At 60.5% G+C, this 20,071-nt stretch overlaps 9 protein-coding genes across 9 annotated transcripts; 4 read left to right on the top strand and 5 right to left on the bottom strand.

The window, feature by feature from the left end:
• Positions 1-237: 237 nt before the first annotated feature.
• Positions 238-804, bottom strand: COLE_06683 (uncharacterized protein; the record flags this gene model as incomplete). Its single annotated transcript, XM_065626495.1, has 2 exons — positions 238-702; positions 748-804. The coding sequence occupies 2 exons, from the start codon at positions 802-804 to the stop codon at positions 238-240; spliced, it is 522 nt and encodes a 173-aa protein (XP_065482189.1).
• A 1,976-nt stretch (positions 805-2,780) lies between these two features.
• Positions 2,781-4,690, top strand: COLE_06682 (uncharacterized protein; the record flags this gene model as incomplete). Its single annotated transcript, XM_018422799.2, has 2 exons — positions 2,781-2,886; positions 3,078-4,690. 2 exons carry the CDS (start codon positions 2,781-2,783, stop codon positions 4,688-4,690), a joined length of 1,719 nt encoding a protein of 572 aa, XP_018279916.1.
• Positions 4,691-5,100: 410 nt separating this feature from the next.
• On the top strand, positions 5,101-6,120 carry COLE_06681 (uncharacterized protein; the record flags this gene model as incomplete). The annotated part of the gene is made up of 10 exons (XM_065626494.1): positions 5,101-5,143; positions 5,178-5,200; positions 5,249-5,312; positions 5,395-5,455; positions 5,490-5,521; positions 5,569-5,603; positions 5,645-5,752; positions 5,783-5,942; positions 5,980-6,063; positions 6,098-6,120. 10 exons carry the CDS (start codon positions 5,101-5,103, stop codon positions 6,118-6,120), a joined length of 633 nt encoding a protein of 210 aa, XP_065482188.1.
• Positions 6,121-6,230: 110 nt separating this feature from the next.
• COLE_06680 (uncharacterized protein) lies at positions 6,231-7,781 on the bottom strand (the record flags this gene model as incomplete). The annotated part of the gene is made up of 5 exons (XM_018422800.2): positions 6,231-6,759; positions 6,855-7,055; positions 7,167-7,433; positions 7,668-7,707; positions 7,745-7,781. The coding sequence occupies 5 exons, from the start codon at positions 7,779-7,781 to the stop codon at positions 6,231-6,233; spliced, it is 1,074 nt and encodes a 357-aa protein (XP_018279918.1).
• Positions 7,782-8,218: 437 nt separating this feature from the next.
• On the top strand, positions 8,219-10,288 carry COLE_06679 (uncharacterized protein; the record flags this gene model as incomplete). Its single annotated transcript, XM_018422801.2, has 6 exons — positions 8,219-8,237; positions 8,283-8,349; positions 8,385-8,456; positions 8,500-8,718; positions 8,751-9,147; positions 9,182-10,288. 6 exons carry the CDS (start codon positions 8,219-8,221, stop codon positions 10,286-10,288), a joined length of 1,881 nt encoding a protein of 626 aa, XP_018279919.1.
• A 187-nt stretch (positions 10,289-10,475) lies between these two features.
• COLE_06678 (uncharacterized protein) lies at positions 10,476-10,942 on the bottom strand (the record flags this gene model as incomplete). The annotated part of the gene is made up of 3 exons (XM_018427232.2): positions 10,476-10,541; positions 10,674-10,752; positions 10,887-10,942. The coding sequence occupies 3 exons, from the start codon at positions 10,940-10,942 to the stop codon at positions 10,476-10,478; spliced, it is 201 nt and encodes a 66-aa protein (XP_018279920.1).
• A 405-nt stretch (positions 10,943-11,347) lies between these two features.
• On the bottom strand, positions 11,348-12,955 carry COLE_06677 (uncharacterized protein; the record flags this gene model as incomplete). The annotated part of the gene is made up of 7 exons (XM_018422802.2): positions 11,348-11,724; positions 11,756-11,949; positions 11,984-12,239; positions 12,275-12,332; positions 12,394-12,431; positions 12,469-12,648; positions 12,718-12,955. 7 exons carry the CDS (start codon positions 12,953-12,955, stop codon positions 11,348-11,350), a joined length of 1,341 nt encoding a protein of 446 aa, XP_018279921.1.
• Positions 12,956-13,783: 828 nt separating this feature from the next.
• COLE_06676 (uncharacterized protein) lies at positions 13,784-14,384 on the bottom strand (the record flags this gene model as incomplete). The annotated part of the gene is made up of 2 exons (XM_018422803.2): positions 13,784-14,170; positions 14,202-14,384. 2 exons carry the CDS (start codon positions 14,382-14,384, stop codon positions 13,784-13,786), a joined length of 570 nt encoding a protein of 189 aa, XP_018279922.1.
• Positions 14,385-15,357: 973 nt separating this feature from the next.
• On the top strand, positions 15,358-18,090 carry COLE_06675 (uncharacterized protein; the record flags this gene model as incomplete). The annotated part of the gene is made up of 3 exons (XM_018424783.1): positions 15,358-15,485; positions 15,526-15,614; positions 15,728-18,090. 3 exons carry the CDS (start codon positions 15,358-15,360, stop codon positions 18,088-18,090), a joined length of 2,580 nt encoding a protein of 859 aa, XP_018279923.1.
• Between the last annotated feature and the right edge of the window lie 1,981 nt (positions 18,091-20,071).

Here is a 20,071-nt window from a genome sequence, read left to right as displayed (position 1 = left end):
TCCCATGTAAACCCAATTTAACTTTTGGAGCCTCGCGGAGCCACTCGTAGACCTGCTTTTCAGTCACCCGGCACATTTGTCTCCTCAGCAGGCCTGGTCAAACCATTGAAAACAAGTGCGAGAATATGCTAAGCCCCTCCCAACAGCCTGTGAAAGTACTTTTGCATTCCGTCTCGTCGATTCGCAGCACTAGGCGGCCTCCGTGCTGGGGGAGGATAAAGGCTTCTATCAAGCTGCTTAAGCAAAGTAGAACGCCTGGTTCCTGCTGTCGCCGCCGGCGCACGACCAGATCTGGATCTGGGCGCCGGGCTCAGCGCGGCCCTCGTGGACGTCGAGGCAGAAGTTGCCGCCGTTCTGGGTCTTGATCTGCTGCCACTCCCACTGGCTGACACCGTCGCCGTTGCGCTGAGAGGCCGGCGAGTGGCGGTACCAGCGCTGGTTGTCGTTGGGTCCGCTCGCCCACAGCTGCGGGTTCTGGCCGTCGTAGTAGTTGCCCCAGGGGATGTCGGCGACGCGGCCCGCCTGGTTGAACCACAGGAGGCCGTCGCCGTCGTTGAAGGACACGGACGTGCTCTCGTCCCAGCACGACTTGAGCATGAGCTTGGAGCCGTCGGACGTGCCGCTCAGGCCGACGCAGAGGTCGCCGCGGAGAGCCGAGTGCAGGCGGCCATTGATCTGGGCGCGGGGCTCGAGAGCCGGAGCCTGGTGTCAGAAATGAGAGCACAGGACAGATAAAAGAGGACGTACTGCAGCGGCGGCGCCAGCGACGGCAAGAGTGGCGAGGATGGAGGTGAAGGCGACCATTGTAAAATTGGGTTGTTGAGCTCAGGAGTTGAGAGATCGAAGAGGAGTGGAAGTTGTTGATGAGAAGCAAAAGGCCACTTTCTCGCTCCTTCTTATAGCATTTCGACAGCTCGATAGCCGCAAGAGTCGGAGTGGCACTGCCGTCACCATCTTCCCGCCTCTGAACACTATCAAACTGCTGAGCAACCACTCAGGCGGTGCTAGACACCACGGACCCGCCACGGTGCTCGACTCACCCTATTGCGTCGTTAGGCGTCCCCAAGTTCGTGCGGCCTCAACGAACCGGCCACAGTGACGTGAGTGTGAGTGAGCATGGCACCATTGCCCCCCCTCTCCTGAAGGGACAGTCGTGACTCCGAGGCGGCCGGAGTGTTCCAACTAATCCTCAAGTCCCACTAATCAAAGGCGATGTTGAGTCAGTGCCAAGGCACCCCATCCACGCGCCGTTGCCTGTAAAGGTTAGATTCGTGCCAGAGATAACGGTATAACGGGATCTCGGATCGCGGACTACTGGAGCTTCGTTGATTCCGGAGCGTACAATTGACATCCAGTACCTTCACCGCGGAGCACAAAGGGCACGGAGCACACCGCAACTTTTCGGATCACACGGCGAGCAACGAGTTTCATCGTTCGACAGCACCGGTCACACCGCTCTTTGCGGAGCGCATTGCGGAGCGCTCAAGACGAAGCTTTAGAGTTGCTGTCGCTCATGCCACATGGGTTGCCAACCAGACGTACAGTACTACGCGGCACAGGCTAAGAGAGTCGGGCTGTGTAATGCGTGTGAGTGCTGAGAGCTAAGTGAATGAACAGATCGACGACAGCTACCCGAACGCCAAGTCCGGGTCTGCCGGGGCGGTAGTAGATTCATCGATCCACACTGACCAGGTCGGCGTGCGGTGCCTGCTCGCGCCTGACTTCAACCCCACATATGTGGCAAGAGGAGTGATCGCCCGTCGCAGCCATGATTCACCTAAGTGGTCCTTTGTTGTACGGTGTCGCAAGTAGCTTCAGTCGTCAGTGGCATCACATCGCCTCATGCCCCCAGCCCTCTCCCGTGTTGCTGGCTCAGATGCTGTCGTATCGCCGAGGTGCACGCCACACACGTTCACGTGTCGTTTCTCACTAGACGCGTCGGGCTGGTCAACATCATGCACGCTTGCTAGTCCAGCGGCCAGGAAACCGGGCCGGGTTTTGCGGCTTCGGGTTCGGGAAGGTTTGGACGATGGAACCGAAGGGGTGAGATCATGAGCGATGATAGGATAAGCGTGGCCCTGACGAGGCAGTGGGCGATAAAGACGGAGAGGAGCTGTGCGTACCTGTTCCTACGTCGCTTCATCTGTGCGACGCGGGGCGCGACGTTCATCGCCATGGTCACCGCAATAGCTTCCCACGAGCCACATGGCGAGGTGTCTTGTTGCTTGAAGCGGCATGACCCTGCGGAAGGACATGGCGCGTGGTCACTGCGGAGGCTGAGCTCTGGCGGTCAGCGATACAAGCCGCACGCCGCATCGCAAGATGTGTATCTGCTGTTCAAACCCACTCATTAAGTTGAGCGCTCGAGCATCTGACTTTCGTTTCAATACCACTACGTCCCGTCGCTGAATCAGTTTGAGATACAGCTGCGCGGAGATATGCGTGAGCTCCGTCGCAACGGAGATGCCCTCGTCCAGCCTACCCGCCAATGCGGCCGCTCATCGGCTGCCGTGAAGTACTCTTGGTTGCCCGTGGCCATGGGGGACGCGCATAGTAATCCGTCGCGTCCCCCAGCAGACAGAAATGGCAAGGCAACTGCCGGCTTACCATGAACTTAATGATCGGAGTTCACCCCGGCAATTCGCGGTTACGGCAGTCGGCGGACTTGTGCCGCTGGTGTCTGTGACGTACCTGGGTTCGTCGTCCCACACTTCGACTGCCTAGCCCTACGCTCTTGCATTCACTCCATCCCCCACGCATTTTGTGCATACCCGACCAAAATGTCCACGTCTCACTTCGCCGATGAGCCGAGTCAGCTTCCCCTCGACTACCTCCGGGGACTTATGTGCTTGAGCAAGGATGTGTCGGTCGACGAGCAGTATCGCGGTGAGTGCGGCGAGGAGTTCGGTGGGGAAGTGGTTGGGAGTTGAGAGGAGATTTTGTGAGCTCTAGGTGGGCTCTGAGAGCTTGAAGGAATCACATGGGGGACTGAATGGTCGCCGGGAGGGGTGAGACAGACCTCTCCGGGCATTTGACAGGAAGTCATGTGCCTCGGCTATGACACTGCTAACCCCCAGTTCTACACGTTCGCAACCCGGACCGATCGAAGGTCGCGCTTATCTCGGGCGGTGGGTCGGGTCATGAGCCTGCACACGCCGGGTTCGTAGGCTCGAACTCGCTCACTGCGGCGGTCGGCGGCAACATATTCGCATCTCCCAACACGGCGCAGGTTAGGCGCGCTCTCGACATCGTCAAGAATGACAAGGGGACCCTCGTCATCGTGAAGCGGTATACTGGCGATGTTCTGCACTTCGGTATGGCTGGCGAGAGCGCTCAGCAGAACGTCGAGTTCCTCATCGTCGGCGATGACGTTGCGGTGGGCAAAACCCAGGGGAAGATTGTTGGTCGCCGTGGGTTGGCTGGCACGACACTTGTGTACAAGGTTGCAGGCCACCTTGCGGCGCAGGGCGCCGACCTTGCTGAGGTCAAACGGATTGCGGAGCTCGTCGCCGAGAACTGCGGCACGATTGGCTCGTCCTTCGCTCACTGTCACGTACCCGGGACTGCCAAGGGCGAGGCGACGCTTAAGGACGGCGAGATTGAGATCGGGATGGGGATCCACAACGAGCCGGGCGTTAGCAAGACCACGCAGACAAGCAAGGCCAAACTCGTCGAGCACATGGTCGAGATGATCACAAGCACGAGCGACCCCGAGCGGTCGTTTGTTCCGTGGAAGGGTGGGGACAAGGCTGTTGTCATGCTTAACAACCTCGGCGGCCTGAGTGAGCTTGAGCTTGTGGGGCTCGTTCCGCACGTTCTCGCTGCGTTGGACAAGCGGAAGATCGAGGTTGTCCGCCTCTTCGTCGGCACGTTCATGAGCTCTCTCGACATGCCCGGCTTCAGCGTCACGGCGCTCCGTCTTCCTGAGACCGACGTCGACACTATCCTTGCCGGCATTGACGCTCCTTCCTCCGCGCCCGGTTGGCGCCCGGCCACCAAACCTGTGCTCAACCCAGAGCCCACACCAGCGTCTGCGGGCAAGACCGAAAAGGCAGAGTCGTCGGGTCTCACGGCCTCGGACGTGTTCATCAAGGCCATTCGCGCGGGCTGCGAGGATGTTATCGCCGCCGAGCCGGATATCACGCGGTACGATGTGATCGCAGGCGATGGCGACTGCGGCCTCACGCTCAAGGCGGGCGGTGAGGCAATTCTAGCAGCAATCGACGCGGGCAAGATCACGCCCAAGGACGTTGTCAACTCTATCCGCGCTGTCTCTGAGATTGTCGAGAACGACATGGGTGGCACGTCCGGTGCGCTGTACGCTATCTTCTTCTCGGCGCTCGCCAAGGCGCTCGCGTCCGCTCCCAAGGGCGAGGTGACGGCGGACACCTGGGCCAAGGCATCCAAGTCTGCGTTGGAGGCGCTGAACGGCTACACACGTGCGCGTCCGCCCTCACGTACGCTTATGGACCCGCTCGTCGCGTTCGTCGACGCTCTACCCAAGTCGGGGCTCGCAAAGGCGGCCGAGCAGGCAAAGGCTGCAGCTGAGGAGACCGCCAATCTTCAGGCTGCCGCGGGCCGTGCCGCATATGTCGACCAGGACGCTCTCAAGAAGGAGGCTGTCCCCGATCCGGGAGCCTGGGGTCTCGCCCTTCTCTTTAGCGGCTTTGCGCGCGCGGCGAGCTGGTGAACAGCGGGGATGAATGGCAAGTCTGTAGTGGATCGGGTGATGTACAGTTCCGTTCTTGGTATGCCCGGTGTCGAGGAAGGTTGACGGGATGATGGATCACCGGATCGCCCAGGCGAGGAAACCACCTTCCTCGTTCATCGCCCTCCGAGCCTGCGATATAGCTACTGCATTTTTCCCCCCTTCTCTTCTCATCTCTTCATCTCTTGATACCTCCATCTCTCCTCCACTTCGTTTTCTCACATCTGCTATAACACTTGCTCGTCTCCAACTCATCCTCTCACTCATTCAGACCGTTCTTACTCACCGTTCTGACTCGCCGTCTTCACTCTCGTCACCACCCGTTCCTCTCCTCACCTTTCACCCTCACCTTCCAGACAGATCAGTGACCAGTGGTTCGGTCCTGACGCACTATGTCCAAGCGCGGCCTGTCTCGCGAGGAGAAACGCACTCGACGTGAGCAAGCTGGCTCTCTGTGAACTGATAGCAGTCGTCGACCTGTTCCACGAAAGTGTATGGACCTTCCTCGCCGTCCCAACGTTGCTCGACACCTAACTTCAGGCTGAGTTCTTCACTCTCAAGGAGCTCGAGAAGGTTGCGCCTAGTGGGTGCTCACTTCTCCGCGCTAACAACAGAGCAGAAGGGCATCGGTACGTCGGACCAAAGTCATGGGGGAAGGGGACAGGAAATCTCACTCTTAGTCCAACAGAGCGTCAAGGAAATCCTCGACGAGCTCGTTTCGGACGGCCTCGTATCCGCTGACAAGATGTGAGCGCCTCCTCGGAGTCATTTCTAACCTCAGCGGAACGAGCAACTGTCAGCCCTTCCTTCCTCGTGTGCCCGGCACATATTTGCCCATCGTAAGGCGCAGCTGACCACAGACTTCTGGGCTTTTCCTAGCACCGCTGGCGCTACTGTTCGTTCTATCGATGGGGCGCGTGCCACCACTCACTGCAGAAACAAGCAGCACTCGACAAGGCCAACGCAGAAGCCGATGCCGTCGAGGCGTCTATCGCTTCAACCAAGGCAGCCATCAAGGCCGCCGCCAAGGGCCGCGAGGACACTGTGAGTTACTCAGATTCTCGGCTCATCTAGCCCGAACGCCAAAAACTTCTGGCCGAACTTACGGCCATTCGCAAGGATAGTGAGAGGCTCAAGAGCGAGCTCGCTGCCTTTGGCGCTGTCGACCCTGTCCGTTACACGCGCAAGAAGGAGGCCGTCGCAATTGCGCAAGCAGCCGCTCGCCGCTGGACTGGTAGGAAGGATATGTGTGGTTGAGCTCACCTTTACAGAGAACACGATGATTCTTTGGGCCCTGCTCAAGAACTCCGCCCCGGAGTGGGACGAGCAAGTCTTTCGTTCGATGCTGGGCATCAGTGGGTCCGCAGAATTCCCTGCTAATGCTCGCAGGCGATACTTGGGAAGACATTTAGATGTTAGCTTCAATCCAGTTACCGTCAGTCAGGATGACGCCGCCAAGATAGCGGCTTTGATAGATGCATGGTTCAACAAGCATATTGGTACACTGGGCTCTTCCCACAATCTAGGCCCGGAAGTAGTCGGGCTTGAAGAGCGCCGAGATAGACTCGCCATTGTGAGTCCGGCGGATCGACTCGGCGATGACTGGCGCGATGTCAATGGTGTCAAGCACGCCGCCACACGCCTCAACGCGGTCTGTCTGGTCGATCGAGTTGGTGACGACAAGCTTCTTGAGCGGCAGATCCCTAAGGTTCTCCATGGTCGCCTCAGAGAGGAGGCCGTGCGAGATAAGGGCGTAGACGGCGCTCGCTCCGGCCTTCTGGAGCACACCAGCGGCGAGGCGGACGGTGTGACCAGTGTCAATCATGTCGTCGATGAGGATGGCAACGCGACCCTTGACGTCACCAACAAGGAGCTCCATGGTGTCCCAGGCGTGGTTCTCCTCCTCGTCCTCGGCGCCGACAAGCGAGGCCGTGTCCGACCCAGTTGGTGTGGGAGGGACTGTGGGAAGCGAGATGTCCTTGATGTCACGCCTGCGCTTGCGGTTAATGAGGGCGAAGTCAAGGTTGAGCTGGTCGGCGAGGGCCGTGGCGCTGGTGTTAGATTGTGGCTTAGGGCTCGGAATGCCAACGGTCTGTAGATCCTCTGCAGATCCCAGGACGGATCTGCAGATCACAGGTTCACTCACCGCTTGGCACCACCAGCGTCGGGGGAGACGATGATGGCGTTGCGCCAGCCCGGAATCTCGGCCTTGATGTACTGCATCATGCTGGGCTCGGAGAAGAGGTTGTCGACGGGGATGTCAAAGAAGCCCTGGATCTGCGAGGCGTGCAGGTCGAGCGTGATGACGTGGTCGCAGCCGGCGACGGTAAGAAGGTTGGCAACAAGCCTGTCGGTTAGCGCCAACCGACGAGGGTACAGAAGGGCGCGAGCGGGGCGTTGGCCAAGCTCAAGTGACGCCTACAGTCACATGGTTCGGCCTCGTGAAAGCCTCACTCACTTGGCGGTGATGGGCGCGCGCGACTTGTTCTTCTTATCCTGGCGCGCGTACGGGTAGCAAGGGATAACGGCCGTAATGCGCTTGGCGCTCGCAGTCTTGCACGCCGACACCATGACGAGAAGCTCCATCAGGTGGTCGTTGATGTCGGGCGGCGAGGGCGACTGAAGGATGAACACGTCCTCCTCGCGCACGCTCTGGTGGATCTGGACCGACGTCTCCAGCGAGACGAACTTGGACACATGGCAAGGCGTGAGGGTGATGCCGAGACTGGATCGGAGAAGAGCGGAGGTGTGCACGGTAAGTGGTGAGTCGACATGGCACGAGCGTCAGCACGCGTCCGACTTTTCCGTTGCGTTGTGTTTGTGGCGCACGGCCCGCTTCCCAGTGTCTCAAAAGTCATCCGCAGCAATCCTCGAGCGGACGACAATTGGGATACGGGGATTGGCGAGTTTCGCCGCCGCAGAATTCCGCTGCTCCACCTGTTCAAAATGATAGACGTACCGGTCAGCCACAGCCTTAGCGAGCTTGGGGTGGGCGTTGCCTGCAGTGTGAGCTGCGTCTCTCAGCGGGAGTCTCACCCGAGAGGAGGCGGATGTGGTTGCCCTTGTTGTGCATGGCTGCTAGTGGGAAGAATGATTTGGGGGGGGGGGGGGGTGTAGGGTGGGCAGGCGGGGCTGCTTTTAGGGAGAGGGCGGAGTGCGGGCGATTCAAGTCGAGTCGGGTGATGCACAGGTGTCTCGCGACAGTCGGTCGACAAGAAGGCGAGTCGGGGAGGTTTGGGCGCCGTAAGGCAGAGCGGTGGTGGGGACAACGACAAAAGTCGGAGGGGAGGATGCCTTGGCCACTCGAATGGAGACGTTCCCGGCGACTCTCGGCCCAACATTTCTGCAATCACTTGACGAGCTGTGATGACACGCAATTTTCTACTACACGTGTACTTTACCTCCACTCCACCGATATGACGACTGATAAGACCGCATCAGCGTCTGGACTTTTGGACCGTGGCTATACACAATCACGCTCTCCCAGCGCCCATTCATCGCACTAGCATCATGTCGGCTCAGTACGCCTGTAAGTCGAGCTATTATGCGCTAGGGGGCTTGCGCTGATTTTCAGTCCGCTCGCAGAAGACCACAGGTCTCGTCTCCAGCCCATCATGGGAGATCGGATCCAGCATCGCGACGTATGTCACGCCGGACAATTCGCGCTAACGAGCAGGGCGGACAGCGCTGCGCGCGCCGTGGTATACTCGCCGAACGGTGAATATGTCGCGTACGCGCTGCCGGAGTCGTAAGTTTTCCCCCCTTTGTTTGTGTGCACAGCTCACCTCCAGGGTCTCGCTGTGTCGCGCTGCTGATGGACTGGAGGGCAAGGCCGTGACGATCGCGCAGGCCGGCGTGATCGCGCTCACCTTCTCTCCTGCGTCCTCGACGCTCTTCACCTTTGAGCGGCCGGTCAAGTCCGAAACCGAGATGTACAAGAACGTCAAGGCGTGGAGTGTGGAGACCGGCGAGCAGATCGGAGGATGGTACCACAAGACCGGGGACAACTGGTGCGTGTCTCTGGGAGTAAGACTAACAATAGGGAGCCGATCGTGACACCTGACGAGGAACACCTGTTCCGTCCCACTGGGAATGACGTCCTTGTGTACTCGCCCATGCTCGCACTCCGCCCCGCCACGCGCCTCAAGTTTGACGGTCAAGTACGCGGTGTTTTCATCTCGCGACCATCCCAGCTGTCCGTGCCCCACGGTAAGCCTCTCCGGCAGTACCCCGAGGCAGCAGTTGCCATCTGGATTGGCGAGCGTAAAGGCGCGCCCGCGTACGTTTCGTTGTATCCCGTGTCCTCCCTCATTGGCAAGGGCGCGGCCAACGGTGACTCGGACAAGACGGAGAACCGGGACATCCACCCCACTGTGGCGCGCAAGGCCTTCTACAAGGCTGACAAGCTCACCGTCAAGTGGAACAACGCTGGCACAATGGTGAGAATCATTCGAGAGATGATGCTCACCTCAGTGTCTGTTCCTCACGCACACCGACGTCGACAACACAGGCAAGTCGTACTATGGCGAGACGAACCTTTATCTCGTGGCACTGGATGGGTCATTTGATGGCATGATCGACCTCGACAAGGAAGGCCCGATCTACGACTTCGCTTGGAACCCCACAAGCCGCGACTTCGCCGTGTGCTACGGCTACATGCCGGCGCGTACACAATTGTACGACCACAAGGCCAAGGCCATCCACAACTTTGGCAACAACCACCGCAACTTTGTCTCGTACCAGCCGCAGGGGCGCCTCCTGCTCTCGGCAGGCTTTGGCAATCTTGCGGGTGGTGTTGACGTGTGGGAGATTTCGACCCGCAAGAAGGTGGCCGAGTTTAAGGCCTCAAACTCGTCTCATTGCGAGTGGTCGCCTTGTGGTCACTACATCTTAACGGCCACTCTTTCGCCGCGCCTGCGCGTCGACAACGGTGTGAAGATCTGGTGGGCTAACGGCCAACTCCTTCACATCCATCCGCAGGACGACCTGTATGGCGCCACGTTCCGCCCCTCGCTCGTTGAGACTCTTCCCGAATTCCCTTCGGTGATCCCCAAGGCGCCTGAGCCGAACGCGTCTGTCGTCCAGTTCCGCCCCAAGGGCGAGGTCGACTCGGATTCGGGACCCTCAAAGCCCGTTGCCGCCTACCGTCCCCCAGGCGCGCGCGGCTCGGCCGCCTCCTTGGCGTATGCGCGCGAGGACGACTCGGCGCCATCTTCCGGTGCGTCGACGCCCATCTTCCGTGGTGGCAAGCCTGCCGGCCGGTACATTCCTGGTGCTTCCATTCCCGGCGCGTCGGTGCCTGGCGGTCCCGGGTCGGACAAGAAGAAGAAGCCCAAGAACAAGAAGAAGGCGGTGCCCGAGCCAGAGGAGGTTGCCGCCGAGATCGCCAAGGTCGACATCAAGCAGGATGAGGACGCCGCACAGAAGAAGATCCGCAATCTGACCAAGAAGCTGAAGGCGATCGACGACCTGAAGGCGCGCGTGGCCAAGGGTGAGCAGCTCGAGAAGACGCAGATGCAGAAGGTCGAGACCGAGGCGTCCGTCAGAGAGGAGATCCGCGCGCTCGGCGGTGACGCGTGAGCACAGCGAGCCACCCCCGGCCGAGTCGCTGCGCATGCAGTTGTTGGCGCGCAGCACATGCACGCGACGCCTGTCCGAGTTTGATAGTTAGTAGAGCATGACATACTGGTCTCAGACCGCATCTGGCATCTATGCATTGCATTGTCGCCGCTCGATCGCGCACGAGAGCTAGACTAAGATGCAGCGCCTACTTCTTCTTCGCCTTGACTGGCGCAGGTGCGCCGCCGTTGGCGGCGGCCTCCTTGGCGAGCTGCTTGGCCTGCTGTCAGCGTGTGTTGTGCTCGGGTGGAACAGGAAGCGCGAGAGGTTGGCGCCAGCCACCCCGGTATCTCTCAAACGCGACGCTTAAAGCGGCTCACTGCGCTCGGTGCATGTATTCACTCACAGCAATCTTCTCCTGGAGCGCCTTAGCATCAGCCTCCTTCCGCTTCGTAGGATCGCCCGACTGCTTCTTCTGGGCCGAGCTGGCGTGAGCGACGTGAATGTGGTGGAGGCATGGGGTGCGGAGGCAGGAAGGCAAATACAAGGAGACGACCCGCCTTCGCGGCGTCCGCCTGCCTTCGCTTGCTTATTCCGTGTTCGGATGTGACGGACTCACGCGTTCTTGGCCTGGTTCTTGGCGCGGTCACGCTCACGCTGGTCGCCGCGGGTCATGGTTGCTGGAGGGGACAGGAGACGGGTGGTTTGATCGGAACTGTGCAAGTGGGACGAAAACGGTCACGTGATTCAAACATTGCGGAAGGAGATTTGATGGGTGGCACATGGAGTTGTTTGGTTCTGCGATCTGTCGGAGCTGTCGTGTCAATCTCCCGCAGATCTTTCAATATCTACGGCCTCTGGAGGTCCCCAAGACACAGTCGCTTACAAAGCTTACCAGAAGGTGACAGTTAATGATGCGGAATGATTTTGTCAAGACATGCTAATGATGTGTCGACGTCTGAATCTGAGTTTTAGTCCTTGCCTCACTTGTATTAGGTGGAAAAGTGCCGGCATCTGTCACGACTGCTAGCTACCACCCCGCTTCGGACATCATAACATTCATGGATCTTACATACACGCTTACACTTCCCACTCCGCTTCCTGCACACCCCGCGGTCGCCCAACATGCCCCATGCTTGTACCGACCTGCACGAGCGTCTCCATCCCCTTCTGGCTCGTGCGCAACAGGTCCTCGTCAAACTTGAGCCCGGACGACTGCGGCACAACGAGAATGCACGTGCTCCCGCCATACTGGAACCAGCCGAGCTCTTCGCCCTTGCGTACCCGGTCGCCAGGTTTCTTTGACCAACAGATCGAGCCGACAAGCATGGCGCCTACGGCGACGAAGGCCATGGGCACGCGCGCGCTCAAGCCCATGTCCGCGTGAATCAGCATCACGCTGCGCTTATTCAGTGTGAAGACGTTCAGGTCTTCGTTGACTGCTTGAGGGTTGACGGCTGCTGTCAGAACTAAACGGTCGCGACTCACTGTATAGCTCGCCGGCGATATCTTTCACACAAACAATCTCGCCGTCGACGGGGCTGTGGAAACGGTGGTAATCTTGTGGCGCAAGCCGCGCCACGGCTACGGAGGCGGGCGAGCGGGCAACACTGTCGAACTGGTGATCGTCCTTGTCGTCGCCATACAGGAGGCAGGAGATGGTGAACTTTCGGCCCTTGATCCTGTTGTCAGCTGCTACCCGCGCAATCGGACTACCAGAGAGTCTTGGCGGCCTCGACCGTCGCGAACACGCTGAGTCGGCAGTCTGCCGGGCACACTACCACACTCTGGTCGTCGGGACAGGCGACTGGGCGCGCGTCCGCCTTGAGCCGGCGTGCGAAGAAGTGGTTGAAAGTCGGGTACTTTGTGAGGTCGGGTTCGAGGAGCTCATCCAGCGGAATGGCATAAGCGTTAATGAACGCCTGGATGTGTGGAAGCACGCCCGGACCCGTAGCGTCATACTGCTCGCCCTCTGTCGTCAGCATCCTCTGTAAGGCGCGAACACACGTTTCAAGGATTGGGTGATGAGCAGCTGCTCTACGGCACGGTATGCGACAGCTTGAGACTGGGGTCAGTCTCCACCAGATCGTGGGTGAATTGGAGCGCAGTAAGGACAGAGTACGCACTGCCGAGACGAAGAGCAGGTGCATGCCCACGCGCACATCTGGTCTCAGTTAGGCAAATTCGAGCATCGGACGCACAAAGAGGCATGCTCTCGAACACCTTGCGCCCGGTCTGGCGGTCGACTACGAAGTTGCCCATGTGCTCGCGAGCAAAAAGGCGGTCTACCGTTTCGGCGGAGGGAAAGAAGTGCTTGAGCCAGCTCTTGTCGGCGATAGTAGGGGTGGCAGCATGGACGGCCTCTTTGCGAATCTCGGAGGCTGCATTCAGCACAATCTCCGCGCAGCCTAAGAGCTGGCCGCAGCATCGAAGGTATGAGAATAACTCACGCGCTAGTTGGTCCGGCTGGGCGCCCGCGAACCGCGCCGGATCGCTACTCGCTACGATATGCGACAGGCTATCGCACAGAGGTTGGTAGTCGTGGTCAGCCGCTCTGGGCGCGTCGACTCTGGGGCTGTCGGCGGGGTTCAGGAACATCTCGGCGGAGGCGTCGAGGCCGTCAAGTGCGGGCCCGGCGGGCTTCGATGCGGAGGGGTAGAATGGTGCGCCAGTTGTGGGATCGTCCATTGCGAAGGGATGGAGATGAGTGAGAGATCAGAAGAAAGTGGGCACGGACGAGGGCGTCGATCATGGCGTCATAATATTGCGAGGCTTGAATATATCGGCGGAGATTGGCATGAGTCCGGGTCTCCCACATCGGCTGCTGGATCCTCTGAAAGCGCGCTGCGACGGCTCATGGGCGGTGTAGCGGGGGCGAAGGTGCTGAAGTGATTCGAGACATGCAGAACTACCGTCACCTTGAAGGTGAGGCTGGCTCCGGTTAGTCACTGCGGAATGACTTCTCGCTGTCTGTCAACCTCACCCCAGACCCTGGCGGATACCTGACATCCTAACAGCGCGTGGCTAGCACCACAAGACGGGATTTGCCGCGTGCAAGAGCTCCAAGACCCTCATGCTGCCGAGGTAGTTCTGAGCCGCTTTGAGGGCGAGGGTAAGGACGTTTCACACCTTGCAGAATCCTCAGCTTCCACAAAAGCAGTCGACAAGGTAGGCATCCAGCCTCAGGTCCGAGAGAGGAGGAGAGCCCAAAAATGGCATGAAACTGCATTATCATAGAGCTGAGTCATATTCCAAGAGCGTGCCGCACACGCACCATCTCGTCGTCGGCGAGCGCTTTGAAGAACTCCTGCGACAGCACGCGCCCGCGCGGCGCCCAATCAGGCACATCGGGAGCCTCGAGCACCGCGCTATCGCCAAAGTCGATGAGCCGCAACCCAGTGGAAGATGTCATCCAGTGCTTGGGCTTGGAGGTGCGGTGCACCACGCCAGCGGCGTGTAGGGCGGCGTAGGCGGCGATGATGGCTTGTCTGATCTCAGCGTACTTTGGTTGCGGACTTACTGTTCGGACACTGACAGAGCGCCCACGACGACCTCATGTCCGACCGGCTCGAGGAGCGCCACGAGGTGTCCGCCGCCAGCGAAGAGGCCATGGAAGTGCGGGACGACGGGTATAATCAGCCGCTGGACGTAGAGCCATGCCTCCCAGGCCACCTCCTCGCGCACGGCTGGCGAAGCATGCGCGATTTTGGCGACGACCTCCACCCCTTCTCCGACGGCAGCAGTCGCTGCGAATGCCGAGAACACGCGGCCGTACGGCAAAGAGGTGTGAAGCGAGACCTCAACGGGATCGGAGGGTGGCGGTGGTGGAAATGTTTCAGTAACGAGGTCGCCAGGAGCAACGGGGTCCACGCGCACCGGGCCACTCGGGGTATGGAGGAGAAGCTGTTGTCAGCCCTACAAGGATGGTACTCACGCTCCGGCTGCGCAGCTCGCACTCAGGTGTAGGTGGAGGTGCAGGCCCCGTGGTCACTGTTGAGGACGGGTCGGTGGAGGAGTGGGGGAGGGGCGGGGAGGAAAGCGTAGTGACGCTTGTGAGAGATCCGTCGCGCACGTCTGCGACTTGACTCGTGCTAACCTCAATGTGATCAGAGTTCATGACGATGGTGAACTAGAGAGGAGATTGTTGTCAGGCGGTGATGTGTCTGTCGGGTGACGTAGTGTAAGCTCGGGAACCTGCATCCGATATTCAAGTTATCGGGAATACCACGTCCAAATTGATACGGTCCAAGCGCTGCCTGGGTGCAGTCGGCAAGGCTGCAGGCCTTGCATTGCAGTTATTATGATGGCGGCTGTGACGTCTCGGTATGTTGATGACGAGGCTGCAATGTCTCATAAGCAAAACCTACGCCCGGTTTCAGCGCGGCCGTAGAACATCTGGACGAGCTAGCGAGCTTGCGACCTTGCGAGGGCACGTACCGCGCCCTCCAGTAGGCAACCCACGTTCATCCATGCGCCTTCGTTGTCGACGGTGCCCGCCTGCTAAACGTGACGTATCCCGAGGTTTTCGCGCAAATGCTCAGGTTTCCTGGTGCTGCGATGCCGAATGCGTCGCTCCGATTTGGGCGTAGCTCTCCCACCACACCTCCCATCTCACCCTCCAGCCAACCAGACCAGCCACTGATAGGCCATCCCCTCGCAGAGCTCCTCACGCTCAGCTGGTCAAGTCACGTCGCCCCACGAGAAACGAGGACCCAGGCAGTGGGCGCGGGTGCGGGTTGCGGGTGGGCGCATCGGCAGATCTTCGGATCGGGGCGTGTCAACAACACTACGGATTATCCTCGGATGACGTCGGGCCGGCGTCCCCCCCCTTGCAGCTTCATCCTCACGAGCTGCGGGAGTACTGCACATGTTGTACTTAACCCAGCACCTGCCGCCGCTATCCCAGAACTGCGGCGTGCGACCACATCCGTCTATCTCACTCTTCTATGGGCATCTCGACCTCAACACAGGAAAGCGCTCCCAGAACCTCCACCTCCACCCCGACCTCGACTATCCCTCCCTCACCTGTCCTTACCCCCGTCCTTCCGCCCGCGCGCACTGCTTCGGCCCCACCGCTGCCACCGACCGAAATGACTGCCGAGCCACAGGGGAACGCGGCGCTAGACCGCTCCTTCCTCGAAGTGGACGTTGACGAGCTCCTCTGCCAGCTCACGACCGAGGAGAAGATCAGCCTGCTCGCAGGCAAGAATTGGTGGGAGTGAGTTTTGCGTTGGTAGGGGAACAGCGCTGACGGCCAGAACCGTGTCAATCCCCCGCCTCAATGTGCCAAGTATCAAGGTCACTGATGGGCCAAACGGCGCGCGTGGCTCGTCGTTTTTCAAGATGAGTGAGTGCGATGCGATGGTGACATGAAGAGTTCGGCGATTAGCCGGCTGTTGAATGCCGAGTTCGCCCCATCACATATCACAAGCCACCGCCTCTTCCATCACTAACGCCCAGCCAAGGCCAGCGCGATCCCTTCTGAGACCTGCCTGGCCTCGTCATTCTCGACGGAGCTCGTAGGCAAGGCCGGCGCGCTCCTGGCGGAGGAAGCCAAAGCGCGCGGCGCCGTCTGCCTCCTGGCGCCGACGATCAACATCCAACGCTCACCGCTGGGCGGCCGCGCCTTCGAGTCGTTCTCCGAAGACCCGACGCTTTCGGGCCACCTGGCGGCGGCTTACGTCAACGGCCTGCAGACGTCGGGCGTCAGTGCGTGCATCAAGCACTTTGTCTGCAACGACCAGGAGCACGAGCGTAACGGCGAGGACAGCATCATCGCCGAGCGCGCCCTCCGCGAAATCTACCTGCGCCCGTTCCAGATTGCGCAGCGCGAGGCGGGCCCGTGGGCTATGATGACGTCGTACAACAAGGTCAACGGGACGCATGTGAGCGAGAACAAGCGCCTCCTGCAGGATCTCCTTAGAAAGGAGTGGGGATACGACGGCCTCCTCGTCTCCGACTGGTACGGGACGTACTCCGTGTCGGACAGCATCAACGCGGGGCTGAGCCTCGAGATGCCGGGCCCGACGATCTGGCGCCAGCCTCGTATGGTCCAGCATCTTCTTACGTCGCACAAGCTGGAGATGCGCACAATCGACGCTCGTGCGCGCGAAGTGCTCGCGTGGTGCCAGAAACTCGCCCAGCTCAACCCCGAGCTCGTGTATCGCCCGCCGATGCCCGAGCGCACGCGCGACAGTGACTCGGAGCGCGCGTCCGACGCGGCCATCCTCCGCCGCCTGGCGGGCGAGGGCGTAGTGCTGCTCAAGAACGACGGCGTCCTTCCCATCCGCCAAGGGCGTGTGGCCGTCATCGGCCCGAATGCCAAGACGCGCGTCATTTCGGGCGGCGGCAGCGCCGCCCTTAGACCCCTTTGGACGGTGAATGCGTGGGAGGGGCTCAACGACGGCAAGCCGGCCGGCGTCGACCTCTCGTACTCGCTCGGACTGCAGGGCGCCAAGTTCCTGCCGATGCTCGACGAGTGCTTCACCACGCTCGACGGCAAGCGGGGCTTCGAGCTGCTGCACTACGCCACGAACGCCAAGGGGGAGGTCGCGCAGCAGCCCACCGTCACGGACACGCACGACGTCAGCGACATGTTCCTCGCCGACTTCCGGCACCCGGGCCTCGGGGCGCACTACGTCACCGAGGTGCGCGCGAGATTCACCTCCCCCATCACCGGCCGCTACGAGTTCGGCCTCTCCGTCACCGGCCAGGGATGGCTGTACATTGACGAGGAGCTGGTCATCGACAACGCGACCAAGCAGACGATGGGCTCGAAGTACTTCGGCAACGGCACGGTCGAGGAGAAGGGTTCGGTCGCCGTCGAGAAGGGCAAGACGTACACGCTGCGGGTGGTGCACGACTCGCGCCTGCCCCCGTCTCGCGCTGTGTCCGGCACGCCGTTCATCGTCAAGGGTATCCGCATCGGCGCGTTCCCGCTCATCGACGCGCAGCAGGCGATGGATGACGCTGTGGCCGCTGCGCGTGCGGCCGACGCTGTGGTGTTTGTTGCCGGCCTCAACGCCGACTACGAGAGCGAGGGCTACGACCGCCCCACCCTCAGCCTGCCGCTCACCTCGGATGAGCTCATCACGCGCATAGCCGAGGCCAACCCGAACACGGTGGTGGTGGTGCAAGCCGGCTCGGCGGTGAGCATGCCGTGGGCGAGCAAGGTCAAGGGCATCATGCAGGCGTGGTACGGCGGCAACGAGGCGGGCAACGGCATCGCCGACGTCGTGTACGGCAAGCGCAACCCGTCGGGGCGCCTGCCCCTCTCCTTCCCGGTCAAGGAGAGCGACATCCCCTCCGCGCTCAACTTCAAGAGCGCGCGCACGCGCGTGCACTACGACGAGGGCATCTGGGTCGGCTACAAGCACTACAATGCGCGCGGTATCGCGCCGCTCTTCCCCTTCGGTCACGGGCTGAGCTACACGACGTTCGAGTACTCGGACCTGGCGATTGACGTGAAGAAGGGCGACGAGTGGCGCGCGACCGCGCGCGCAACCGTCACGAACACGGGCACCGTCAAGGGCGACCACAGCGTGCACTTTTACACCGCGCCGCCGCCCGAGTCGCCCACGGGCCTCCGCCATCCCGAGGTCACCCTGCAGGGCTTCGCGAAGGTGTACGACCTCGCGCCTGGCAAGAGCGCCACGGTTGAGGTGCAGCTTGACAAGTACGCCATCTCTCACTGGGACGAGTACGACAACACGTGGAAGGCAGAGGTGGGCGATTGGGCCCTCAAGATCGGCCAGGACGCACAGACCATGGTCGCCGAGGTGCCGTTCACCGTCAGCAGCGAGATGGCATGGGCCAAGTTGTAACATATAATGAGACTGAAGACCTGGTTGCGTAAAATGTGTATGAGTGAGAATGCATTTGCCAGTGTGAGTGGCGGACTGGTGGAGGTATTAGTAGGAACCAAACAAATTATTTTCGCACCAGCAAGTCGTCAGCCAGCGGCTGGCCATCAGCCACAATCCACGCGTGTTCCGCATGACTAAATCACTCACATCAATCGAACGTGTCAGGGCAGTCAGTATTCTTCATATTCGTAGGCCATACATTGGCGCAGGTGAACCAAGCCCGCACAGGACGAGTACAATCACGTGACCGGCACGTGCGCCTGCGCTCATATCGAGCTATCGACGCGCGCTGCCGATGAGTCGATGCGATCGAGTCTCCGTGCGTGATTGAAGCTCACAGCGGCCGGATCGCGTCATCCCAGGCCGAGAAGCAAGGGTGCATTGTGGAGCGTGAGATTGTGTTGGCCCTCGTCAGCCGTGCTTGTTCCTGCGCGGTTCGCGTGGAGCGGTGGGCGTGGGGCGTGGGATGTTGGATGTGGAGCTATGAGGGACATAGGAAGCGCGGCCAATCTAGATTTGAGGGAGCGATATGTGATAGATGATCGCGATGCGAAATGCAGATGCGTGAGATGTGCGGAATCGGGGTGAAGACGGTTGAGGCCCGCTGGATTCCCAGCTTCCAGATGTCCAGATGCCTATGTATGTCCATGTCCAGGGTGCGCGATATGCCACGTTAAGCAGATATCTCTTCTGAGGATCCGAGAGCCGGGTGAGATCGAATCGATCAGATCAGCTGACTACTGCGGCCTTATCGTTATCCACCGGCTGCCCACTCGACCCCATTCCTGGGGCGCGTCACTCGCCCCTGCCCATGCCGCCCTTGCCGCATGCCTCGCACAGCTGGTCCGGCGCCTCAAGCTTGCTTCTGGTGGCGCAGGCACCCGCATGGTCGCTAAGAGCGAGCAGCAAGCGTATGGCGGAGGAAGGCAGGGGGATTCCGAATGCAGTTGAGCGGATCCGCGTGGAGAGCAGGGGAGCGGTGCCGGAGGCGGCGAGGCGGCGGAAGTGACGGTGCGGAGGTGACTACGGGCCTGCGGGCCTGCGGGCTAGAAGTGCCGATGTGGCGCTCGGTGGCGTGTGGAGGGGTGGTGGGGTGCGCGGGGTGGTGGCATTGTGGCGTGCGGAAGGGGCGCCGGAGAGGGACGAGAAGGGAGTTGCTTGGCATCCCGGCGTCGAGCGGAGGCGTCGATGCTTCTCTTCGTGCCCTCGGTTTGCAACAATGCCCTTGGTCGTCGTTGTGGACATCTGCATCCGTGGAGGGCGAGTGAGTAACGCTTACGACTAGCGTCCGCGTGAGGATGAGTGGACCCCGTCACGCTATCGCACTGTCACTAAAACTCTGCTCATCTGAAATGTGGTGCGTGGAAGCTGAGGATGCTGAGCAGTGGGAGGGAGAAGGAGGACGAGTGGGAGAGAGAAAGAGTGAGAGAGAAAGAGAGAAAGAGAGAGAAACGACGACGATGAGGAGGAGGAGGAGGACGACGACGACGACAATGGCGTCAATGAGTGGCCTGTGCGTTACGATTCAACCATCCTGTGTCCTATACCTGAGAGTCTGTGCGGAGACGATCCCTGGCTGCTGGCTGGCCGCTGGATGGCTTCCCATCCCACCACCTTGAACGGCTTCCCACTCGCTCTCTCGGCTCTCTCGGCCCACTCGCGGCCATTGGCGGCGACGAGCACAGATGCAACAGCGACATCCACCAGGGCCCAGATGTGGGCCACAAGTCAAGCGCCACTCCACCGTGCCACTTATCCAGCTTGCGCGACTTGAACTGAGAGAGTTGCGCACGCCCTTCTGTCCAATCTGCAGCATCTCTTGCGTGCTGCCTGCTGCGTATCGCTCATCGCTCATGCTGCTCAAGCCGAGCAAGTCGAGCACAGCGTCCCCTCCGAGCACTCTGCGCCCTTCCACGCCATCTTCCTCCCCCCCCTCCCC

The sequence above is a fragment of the Cutaneotrichosporon oleaginosum genome (genome assembly GCF_008065305.1).
Source record: "Cutaneotrichosporon oleaginosum strain ATCC 20508 chromosome Unknown ATCC20508_contig06, whole genome shotgun sequence".
Taxonomy (NCBI): domain Eukaryota; kingdom Fungi; phylum Basidiomycota; class Tremellomycetes; order Trichosporonales; family Trichosporonaceae; genus Cutaneotrichosporon; species Cutaneotrichosporon oleaginosum.
The sequence above is the reverse complement of the archived record's forward strand: the minus strand, read 5'-3'. Positions and strand labels throughout refer to the sequence as shown.